The 12,157-nt window shown below is 40.0% G+C and overlaps 1 protein-coding gene across 1 annotated transcript in view; it reads left to right on the forward strand.

Moving 5' to 3' along the window:
- LOC137287174 (B-cell receptor CD22-like) overlaps positions 1–12,157 on the forward strand; it is a 129,368-nt gene that overhangs the window by 42,954 nt on the left and 74,257 nt on the right. The window contains exons 4-5 of the mRNA XM_067819347.1: positions 3,734–4,015; positions 6,603–6,866. Coding sequence (XP_067675448.1) covers positions 3,734–4,015; positions 6,603–6,866 — 546 coding nt within the window. The remainder of the gene's footprint in view (positions 1–3,733; positions 4,016–6,602; positions 6,867–12,157) is intronic.

Here is a 12,157-nt window from a genome sequence, read left to right on the forward strand (position 1 = left end):
AACAGCATAATATGCAAAGGGAAACCACTCCCATCTTGCGTAAAAACCAAGATTAGCTGCCCTTGAGTTATTGAAAAGGTCATGGCCACTGCTAATCGCATGCAGACACCTTTTGTTACTATCCTTTCCTTGAGTATCACAAAGGAATGTTGTTAATACTTCTTCCAACTCTGAATCAGGTGAGAATTTTACTCTATGATATCGACTCGATAATGATGGTTCTACTTGTAGTGTCATTATACACATGATCGATCATCCATGAAGTGCTAACAAAAGAGGGATTCATCACTTAACATCACACTTCGCCATTGCCTGTTCCAGCAGTTCTGGCGTTGCTGAGCCAACTGATAACATAGACGTCTGTGGTTAGCTGTCATGGTTACACCTTTGAATGGATGCCTTGACTTCAGAACTCTGCTTCTGAGCCTGTTTCTTACAGCAGAATTTGAAATATCCCTGAAGCTCTGAAGAATCCCTTTGTCAAATCTGGGGCAGTGACAAACCGATTCCTCAAAGCTATCATTCTCAGGAAGGTCTATTGTCTGGGGGTGGTTTTAGGGCGTCTTTCTCTACCAGTCATCATTTTAATGTCCCCCTGTCTGACGACAAAGGTTGACTAGACGTGAAATAATGCTTTTGGACTTTCTGAAGAACCTGGCAAAGCTTCCTGTAATTGTCCATCCTCTAGCATTACAGTGGCCTGCCATTTCTGTTCCTTCCGCAGGTACTGTCGAGGTGGCATTTTTGCAAGTGATAGAGAGAGGTTCATGTTCACCATCAGTTGTTATAGCCTACAATGCATGTTCATGATGCATGTTTATGCATGTGGTGCTACTTGTAGTGTCAGTCGGAAGTGGATTCAAACCTGAGTTCCAGTGCAATCAGCACGCAACTTAAGGCTAGTAAGGCTGTTTCTTTTGAGGAGGTTAGCAAGGTTCCAGTCTATACATATGGAAATTAATTAAGCAACACCAAATTCAAAGACACATAAAAACTTAACAAAGTTTAACGAAGTAATTTTGATGATTGATTATTCAATTTTGATGTATTGACATACAGCATGAGCTTTTCATGGGTTGATATGACGCGCGTGAAGCTTGCACAGCGCACGTGCATTGCTTTAACCTCAACTTTCGAAAAATGCACTTTTTCCCTGGGGTGTTTACAAGCGCAGGTTGTCGATTGCATTCGGTTTTTCATTCATTTCAATGTCATGGCACGTAGGAAATTATCAGAGGCCACTCGTTGGCAAATAATCGGCATGAGGAATGCTGGTATGTCTCTAAGACAAATCGGGACTCAAATCGGACGACATCATTCCATAATTTCAAAACTTTTGAAAAAATACCGGGCCACTAATGAAGTTAAAGGCCTGCCTAGACCAGGAAGACCCAGGAAGACCACAGTCCGGGAGGACAGAGCTTTACTGAGACTTGTACGGCGCAGGTCCTTCGACTCGAGCTCTCGGTTGAGACAGGAGTGGCTTCCAGGGAGACCCATCTCGAACAGGACTGTTCGGAATCGTCTGAAAGCTGCAGGATACCGGGCAAGGAGGCCAATCAAGCGACCCAGACTGTCTCCAGCCCATAAGGCAGCCCGACTGGCCTGGTGTAATGACCGTTTGCACTGGAACATTGCCTCTTGGAGGAAGGTCCATTTCTCAGATGAGAGCCGGTTCTTGCTGCACATGGTGGACGGTCGTACTCGGGTCTGGAGGCAGAGGAACACAGCAATGGCTCCACGGAACATCCAGGAGACTGTGGCCTTTGGGGGAGGTTCCGTTATGGTATGGGGGTGCATTTCCATGAACTGCAAGTTGGATATCATTACCATCCGTGGCAACCTTAACGGTGTTCGTTACCAACAGGAGGTTCTTGACAGGGCTGTGGTACCTCATTTTGAGAACCATCCTCTGGCAACGAGACCCATATTTATGGACGACAATGCTAGACCTCACAGGGCGCATGCTGTAAATGATTTTTTGCGGCAAAATGCAATTGACAGAATTCCATGGCCTGCCATGAGCCCTGACCTCAACCCCATTGAACATTTGTGGGACTTTATTGGCCGTCGTGTGAGGCAGAGAGACCCACCAGTCCATAATCTCAACGAATTGACGGCTGCCCTGCATGAGGAGTGGAACAGGATCCCCCAGAATCAGATCCGGAGACTCATCCAAGGAATGAGGAGGCGTCTGGAATCGGTGGTGCGTGCGCAGGGAGGACACACTAGATATTGATGAAAGTCGGTGTGCAGACTCTCAGATGACTGTTCTTTCTTTCCATGTGACATTTGTGTTAATACACCTGACAACAACGTCTGTGGATGAATAGTAAATTGTGTCCATTTTTTCATGAATTTAAGACAGTTTTAAGAATTTGGATTTCGTTGCAATAAAGCAAAGTCTTGATACTTTTTCCCTTTAAGTTGTTTGTCAGAGATCGTCTGTTGAATAAAAAAGTGTCAAACTATATCAACCCGGCATATTTTGATTGTCAGAACACTTCAAAGTTGCTCCAATAGAAAAAATTGGGGTGTTGCTTGATTAATTTCCAGGTGTATATTATTACTACAAGGATGGTGTTCTGATGAGGAAGTATAGGTCGCCCGATGTTCGTGCGGAGGACAAATGGAAATTGTATCATCAAGTTGTAGTACTGAAAGTACTTTTCTTTTGGCCCAGTTTGAGACAAGATCTGGCTGAATTTTGTAAGACCTGCCATGCGTCTCCAAAATCTGGCGATGACTACAAAAACATTTGCTTTGCAATCCAATGAAATGCATTTTGACTAAACATTCAAATGTAGTCCCTGTGAATATTAAGAAGGGGAATTACACCATGGCAATTTTACAAAGACAATACCTGCAGGAAAAACAGCAAGATGCACTATCTGAATCGTTTGATTCACACAGGTTGGATGAAGTGTATTATCCGATACCCATGCTTCAAGCAGTTCAAAATTAACATTGGAGGTGTTCAGTAAGATAAATACACTCTTCACTGCTCCATCAGGGCCCATGGATTGATGTACCCTCAGTGTTTGAAAAAAACATCAAGGGTACATCAACCCATACCCTCCTCGTGACCAGTGAACAACTTACATAGTCAGTAGCAAATTCAATAAAATAAAATGATATTTTGAAAATTAATATGGCAGTAATTTAGCAACCTCCAAAATAAAATACCCCTGTATGGTTAACACTGCTACAAAGAAGTGTACATCAGACCAAATTACTGTTGAGAGACGCATAAAACTACATACAGTAGTTGTAATAGTAGTTGTGTGAGTTGTTAAAGACTGATTGTTACAAATGCAAAGAAACTGTCATTATATTAGTTTTTCAGGAGAAATCTGATCTTTTTGCTGTCCAGCTTGAATTTATGGACTAAATGATTGCTTTTAAAGCATGTGGATTAAAGTTGTAATTAGACTGTTTAATTTGGTGTTTAAAACAAACTGTTTTTTATAATGCATCATAACATTATAATTTTAGTGCATGTTTCCTGAGTTTTGTTCTCTTTATGACTGGCCATTTCCTTTGCCTCAAGTTGCAAGATTAATACTGAATTGAATTGATTATCATTTATTGACAGAAGTTTCATTACCAAATTTATCCAGTACTTCAACTCTTTTCAAATTTATTCACATGCTTCATTCGTGGGACATCACTATATGCATTTAAAGTTGCAAGCAGTACTATACTAGGCCTAATCACAATAATCTGTTTGTAGGTCAGCCCACCAAACCAACTGTTAATGGACCATCTGCCCCTGTGTTTGGAAGACAGGTCACCTTGTCCTGCAACTCCACTTCTACCACTGTCCCAGCTGACCATGGTCTGACCTTGACTTACACCTGGCAGCGTGACAATGCTGGCATCACAGTTACCTCCCCTGGTTCCCCCTACGCCTTTACAGTGAATTCCCGGGACAGTCACAGCTACAGATGTAGAGCGAGAGAAACTCAGGGCCTGGAGTCAGAGTGGAGCCAGCTGTACAACATGGAGCCACAGTGTAAGTTTAAGAGTTCTTCCTTGTGAATGAAACAGAAGATGAAGCTCATCCTCCATACAAGTTTACTGATACAACTGAATCTTCGTGGTTTTGGTGTAGAATGTAGTCCTCCTATGTTATCCATTATTTCAGATAGTCTAAAATAGGTGAAATGTTGCTTATGTATGAGCATGCTTAAATACATTTTCACCAATATCTGAAATTTTCACTTTGTCTTTACAAAAATGAATCTTTTTCCCTGTAAAGGATTATTGTGAAATTGTGAGACTCAAGAATCTGAACTTTGGCATTAATGCTGCTCAAATGATGTTGATGGTTGTTTTGTCAGTGAAATGTAAAAATATTGTATTCCCCTGACAAACAGCTTATTTGTATTTGTTAAGCATGCCGCTATGCATCACGTATCACATAAGAAATACATTTCATCTAAACTGGGTACATTTATTAATCAAAGGCTGAAGCGTTGCCTCTTGCTATTTAGGGATTTTATAGATAATGAATTTGTTTCCTTTTTCTATGGCAACAACTTTGGCTAGACCGTTCATATAGTATTGTGTCTCTCTGGACCATACTTGAAAGAGTACTGGGCTGGTATCTCTGGTATTCTTTCTGGAAACTGCACAAACAATAAACAGGTTGTCAATTGCTGCAGTTTTGCTCTACGTGATTTTTTTATTTGTATTTTTCGTTTTAAGTTTGGCAGAAAGATAAATATGTCATCCCCAAAAGAATCGAATGTTAGTGATCATGTTATTGGTAGCTGATTAGAATTTTTGACAGTTTAACATATGAACACAAAAAGGTGTATGACTATCAAAAGTATACTGGATTTTTTATACAACTGAGAATTGAAATAACTCTGATCTGATCAGTTTCATTCCAACTGAGTTTTGGTTAAGTTTCATCAGCCAATGGAAATAAACTGTTATTAACTTAGGGATGTCTTCATCTTGTTGTTGCAAAACAGAATCCAGCGATTCAAGAATTTACGAAATAAATGGGCAAGTATCTGAAATCCAATCTCAGAAATCTCTTGAAGTCAGATCTGCAAACTCAAATGACTCTTTCCACCAGTCCTGAAGGGTTGTGCTTCTGGTGGAGAAGCTGGGCACTCTCCTCATCTGCGCCAAGAGATCAGGATTTAACAAACCAAGGGCACTGAGAACAATTGGGAGTCTGATGACGGTGTACTGTACTTGGAGTGCACTCGCGACATTTCAAAGGCGAGGTCTGCATGTTTATCTGCATGCTTTTCTTGACTCCTGCCAATCTTGTTGCACTCAAGAGGGACAGAAAATTCAATGATGTAAATAAACTCATCAAAAAAATTTAGGGAACACTGGCATTTCATGGCAGTGTTAGTTTGATTCATTGAAAAGCTGGAACTTGTGGTAGTTTGGTACACTGAATTCAGAGACTACACTTCTTAATGTAGCCTTTGCTAAACAAAACAAAGGATTTGAATAATTTTGGACTTATGAAATCTCCTGTTTGAATCACTTAAGTTTCATGGAATTTTTGCTTGTGATCTACGCCTCACAGCAGTCTTAAAAATGAAGAACATGCATTTGCTCACTTGTCCTCAATATGCACGTGCCAAATTTGTGTGCAACATTTGGCTTTAAAAAGGCCCATTGTAATGAAACTGGATAAACTTTTTCAATGTGCCACAACATCGACTTCTCAATATTGGAGACCGAGCCATTGCTGGCAAAATGAGGGGGTTTCACAGCATGAAGCTGCTCGATGTGAGTCCATCCGTCATCTGTAGGTTACAGCAATGCTTCCAAAAGACCCAGACAGTATGTGAGAGGCTAAGGTCAGGATGTCCTTGTGTAACAACAACTGGCACTAACGTCAGTGACCAGACCATCAGGAACCATCTGAGGGAGAGAAATCTTCGGCCCCAATGTCAGGCTGTTAGACCACATCTTCTTCCATGTCAGGAGTCGGTTGGATTGCTATTCTGTTCCACACACCGCATGTACACACAATGGAATGGCTTCTCAGAAACTCTGAGCAGACTTGGTAAAGGACTTCACCTGGTTAATTCCCATTGCTGTACCATCCAGCAGTACATCACCATCAACAAATTCAACCTCAAATATCAGATTGTGTCCAACAACCTTGGCACGCTTAAAATAGCTGTGGAATTCCTTGCATTCATCATTCAGTCATGACATGCATCACCAGAAGATCAACCGAAAAATAAATATGTGCAAAGATACACAGTAAAATTCTATATTGAAGACCTTCCACATTAATCAAGGCCTGTCCTCCTGAAGTGACTGCCATGTATAAACAGTTGAGAGGGGAAGTAGTGGGGTGGGCTGTGTTATCAGACTTGGCCCGAAGTTTGTCTTAAATGTATTCACTATGGCGCTTGTCTTGACCTTGATATCTAAGCTTAAAAGTATTCAAGAAATAAGTAGAGTATTTTATGGACATCAAAATTTGAAACTAAAAATGTGTTGAAATCTTAAAATCTTATTATGTGTATCTGAAAGTGCACCAGGTATCCTGTGTTCCACCACCTGTGTGTACATACTTTGGTTTAATCTCTTACACTGTTCTTCCTTTCTGACAGATGGTCCCTATGCTGTGACAGTACAACCCTCCACTCTGTCCTACACCAGGAGGGAAGGTCAAGAGAGTGTACCAAGTATCCTGTGTTCAGCCACCTGCAAACCTGCGTGTATTTACAAGTGGTTCAAGGATGGGACACCCCACAGTGATGGAGCTACACTGACACTACCAGTGGCTGACAGGTCACAGACAGGATCCTACAAGTGTCAGGCTTCCAATACACACGGGACTGTTGACAGCTCCAGTGTCTCAGTGGATGTCACATGTGAGTAAAGTGCTCTGTATGCAATACCCAGTATTAGCCAAGGAAGGCCCCTTATTGCCTGTCAGTGATCTCACCCGCTCAGCCTTCATAGCACAGTTCCCAAGGACAGCACAATAAATACACACGATTTATTAGAAAGGGATGAAATGTAACAAATGCTACCATCAAGTGCAGTAATTCCGCACCTGGTAATTCAGCTGCAATAGGAATAACATCATCTGCTACCACATTTTTGCTTGAAATCAGGGCATTTCTACACGCAAATCGTTCTTTGTAACTAAAGGTAAGTAATTAAATGCAAATAGTTATTGTTTGACAGTTTTATGAAAATTCATTTTCATCAGACTTTTAGACCTTTTTATTCATTATTCATAATTGGGTTTAATATGAAACACTCATCCTTTCGTCAAATGTTATGCACATCAGTTGTTGCGCTGCATTAATGAACAGTAAAGGGATGTCGCTGGTAAGGTCAGCTGCATAATGCATCGTTAGGATCTTATTGTCGGCTGTAAAACTTATATTTCTAGATAAATGTGATGCATACCAGTATGTGCAGTCATGTAATCCACAAAAAATAAGAGATATTAGTTGCTGTATTGCATGGAATTATGATTTGATAGTAAAAATGTTGTCTATGTAAGTTACCATTATGTCAAGACACAATAACATCTTAACTAATCAGAACTGATTGTCCTGACAGTGGCCCCTACCTTTTGTTTCAAGGTGTGAAGCCATCACTTGTGGTTAACAAGCTAACAATGGGGGCAATTTACAAGGGATTAAGTGCAGCTTGTTCTGAAATTTATTGTACCACAACATATAACATTCACACATCATGATACATGAAACATGATACTTGCACTGACATAACGATTTCACTTATACACCAACAATGCATATAACATCGACACATGATACCTTTACATTATAGCACATAAACCATTATACTCCATTTCACATATACACCAACAATATGTGATACTACATCTGCATATTCAGTAAGAGTGATTCAACCTTACAGCCGATTGTCATTTTCAAGTCTGTCTGCTCAGGCATGACAACTACAAAATCAATGCTTTCAAGCAATGTGGGTTTGATTGTTATGTGACTATGGCAAGATGGTAAAATGGTGACTGTTCACCTTTTAATAAAATGAATGTGTATAATGAGTATGTCCAATGTGGCACCGTGCAGTACAACTTCATCATGTCGAGAGAGACCAGAATAATAAGAGTATTTATGTAGCAATGACTTCCACTGCACAAAGGCAATGCTCAAAGCGTTGACAAGTCACAGGTCATATGTGCAAGATAATACATGGATTTATGAAACATATTTTTGAAAAAGGTGTGTTTTGAGTCTCTTTTTGAAGTGTAGCAGAGTTGGTACTAGTTTTAGATCAAGCGGCAGAGAGTTCCAACGGGTAGCAGCTGCATACTGAAAGGATTTGGCATCCAGCGATTCTGTCCAATGGAGGGCTGATGGTCAGAATATGGAGATTTTGTAGTGGCACCAGAGCAGCTTTTTACTGACGCATCAGTCTCACAGTTGCCACTGATCCCAACGTGACTTGGCAGCCACTGAAACTCTATATCTATCTTAGCTAAAGATAAATTGAGGTGTTTCTTAAATGCTTTGGGTAATGGATGATCCAGTTTTCTATTTTGTATTGCCTGTAAGCACAATAGACTATCAGAAAATATGATGACGCTGCTATTGGATGATGCTTCAACAAACTCTAAGGCTAATAGTGTAGCCTGAGATTCAGCCGTAAAAATCGAGCTTCCTCAGTTATATCATTTGATCTATTTGTGCATATAGTAGTATATGATGGACATTGGTTCTTCAGTTCTGTCAGTTTTTGCTAGTGAAACACTTGTCAGTGTAACCAGAGTACTCATGCTGTCAGAAAGACAAGGGAGTACTTCTATGGTCTGAGGGATTTATTTGGTCCTCAGATCTGCCCTGAAAACACATAATTCAATCATAAACATGACAGTACTTAAACACAATACATGTATAATTATATCATTTATGATACTTTCAAGATTTACAATTCATTTCTGCATTACAAATCCCTTTAGATAAAACATATTACCCTTTACATACAGAAGAAAACACACCTCTGATGTTTTGGTAGACAATGTAAAACCGGAGAAGTGTTTTCTCTAACATATATACCGTCAGTGATGGATAATTACAATGTAGATGATCATTTAATGAAGCTACATAACAATAACTGAAGCGTGCGTAAAACCAATTAAAATTATAGTGACTATAAGTAGATAATTTAACCACAGCACTTTTGTCAGCTGTAGGGCAGAGCTTCTTCCTACAAATTTGAGACTTGCGGTTCCAATCTCACATTGGAAAACATTTGTACTTTCAAAACCTTTGTATTGTAAGTTTAATCTTGAACGATATTTTTCAATTAATTTCAAACACTGTTTCATTTGAATGTTGATGTTCATATAAAGTTAGGAGAAGTAAAGAAGTGGTCTTACTAATGGAAAGTAAACCCTGGGAAGAGGTCATTCTCGTTAAAAGTAAAACCTGTCCCTCCAAAAGGAAAACCTCAAATGTGGTTATTTCGCGAAAACAAGAGATTACTTAATATATAGTTAGAAGCTCGCATCAGGTTTATATAAAGACCATGCGCATGAATACATTACCGCATCTCAGGGACAAAGGCTGGATTATCTCAGCTGTACAGTAAATAAGCCCTTTGTATAAATATAGTATAATGGTATTGGTACTCTTACACTAGCATGTGCAGATTACACTATATATTTCCAGAAATAATGTATATACATACATGGTACATGGGGTACTTCTAACCCGTTTACACATACAAAATTTACATATGCATATCATGTGGAATACACTTGGTATATACCTGTGCACGTACCCAAGTAAGTTGAGTACTAAGTACCTTACAACATAATAAACTACTATGTAAAATACAACATATAACAATGATTAAAATACATTATGACCTGAAGCTAAGATTCCAGATAAAGTAATAAGTGAACTTACTCTATGTGCTCTAGTGCAGAAAAAGTATGCTCCTTGGCAGAACGGAGAAATAGCCTGACTGATCAGCCAAAAGCTCAAAGCTTGACCCCACATGACTAAAATGACCATTTGACCCTAGAGAACAATAAAAGTCCAAATCACAGGCCAAGCCTATGACTGCCCAAGTGAGAAAACCCATGAAGTTTTAAAGAATGAAGAGGCTAAACTATACAAGCTTACCCATAAATTAGTAGATTTGTGCACGTGCTGAAGTTAACACAAGTATGAGTATTGAGAAGCGCCTTATCCCCTGGCCCCCTTGTGTATACTACTTATCGAGGTGCATGCAAAAATGTGAGTAAAATCATGGGATAGTTTTCAAGATACACACCTCAAAGCGAGCATGGGGTCGGTCTAGGGATGATTTTTTTGGTTGTTAGAATTGATGTTTTTGACTAGACTTTGAAAAATAAAGAGAAACAATCAATTTCAGGGTGAGTTGCACACTTTGACATACTGAGACATTGTCAACATAAACGGCTAAGAGAACGATCATTGCAACGTGAGTGATGTGTAAGGGACCATGTTGCGAGGTACAATCATCAATACATCTCTGATGAATGCTCTTGGAGGTCTGTTTTTCAAGAGATACAAGAGGCCATCTTTGATGTTAACCAGGTGTACATTGTGCATTTTCATGGAGCATATCGGTTCGGTGGTGCGGTTTCTGCTCGGCTTGTATTTGCTCGGCTGCTGTAAGTACTTAAAGCTGTCATGGTCTGCTAATGGTTTCTCTTCCATTTTATTGTGACTGCTGTTGGTGACAAATCGACAGATTTAATTTTGATGGCTTCGACGGGTCTCTTGCCCAAGAGTCTGGTGATTTTATGGTTGGTGGCATCCACTACTCGCGGCAAGTATGTGACCCATTCCATGCTTTTGTTTCTCGGATTGATTAAATCCTGTGAATACTGATGCAAGAACAGGCGTTTGCTGCGATTGAATCTCTCGACGATGGCTTGACTACAGTGAGTTCTCGCCATACCTCGTCTCACACTGATGTCATTGCTTGGACAGCAGCTGCGGCATGGTTCCCATGAATTTGTGTCTGGGATCGACTTTCAACATGACGGACCAGGTCAAGCGACTACATATGTAGATGCGTTCCCAAGCTCTGGCAACTGCGTTCAAATCTTTGGTCGCCTGCAGTTTGGCTTCTTTGTAGCTACTGGCGACATCAAGGATATTCAAGGAATACTTGTAGGTTTTGTGTCTCAGCCTGTCATGCAGGAGAAACAGGATATCGGCTTGGTGAATCAAATTTGGCAATGAAACATCAAATTGTCTTTTCTGGATGTACTGAGGTGCCAGGAGATGGATTGTGGAAACATAGAGTTTTCATTTTTCAAAACAATTGTTGTAATTGCTGGTTTAGACAAACCTATAAACAAGACAATCTACACTGGGAAATGTAGATGAATACTACAGCAATACACCCCCTTGAATATATGTGATCTTGAAGACTGGCTCTGCTCTCTGCTGGTGTTTTTCTGAGGCATTTGTTACATTTTTTAATCCGCTGATCACCATACCAGGCCATTAAATATCCCTGCTGAGAGATAAAGTCCCATCTCAGCCAAGATGTCTCATCTCATCATGGAATCCACATACTGCTCTCTTGATAAATTCTTCAGGAAGAACTTCTTCTCTTCTCCATAAGCATCCATCATAGTAATTCTGTATAACACTCCCTGTTGTATCTGAAGGTGACTGAACTATCTGACCAGACCTGCAGGGATATCCTCTGGTATCTTCTGGTGATATATTCCGGCGATGTGTACTGGATCCCTTCCTTGCGCCTTCCTCCAATCCTGTAGAGTGGAACTAGCTATGTTGTACTGGTGTTCAACATCATCATCTGCGATAACTTCAGCTGCACAGCATAAACTGTCAGTGCAGTTGGGTATCTGACATCCAGTGCAGATCGGCTTTACAGATGTAGCAGCTATTGTATAATGTAATAATTCCGCACCGATCGCTTTGTTTACATTTTGCCGTAGCTGTTCCCTCTCACATCAAGACTTTGGTGAGTTTGATATATTGTATTGACCCACTGACTTAGATTTTGTCTCTCTTGAAATGTATTTGTAATCAGCATTGATATATATTGACTTGTGACTCTGTATATCTCGCTCTCGTGGTTTAACAATATATTATTTAAACGTAAACAACTTGTCTTTGTTCTGTTTTGCTTGTTTACAAGGGGATTTCGT

Source organism: Haliotis asinina, chromosome 1 (assembly GCF_037392515.1).
Source record: "Haliotis asinina isolate JCU_RB_2024 chromosome 1, JCU_Hal_asi_v2, whole genome shotgun sequence".
Classification (NCBI taxonomy): domain Eukaryota; kingdom Metazoa; phylum Mollusca; class Gastropoda; order Lepetellida; family Haliotidae; genus Haliotis; species Haliotis asinina.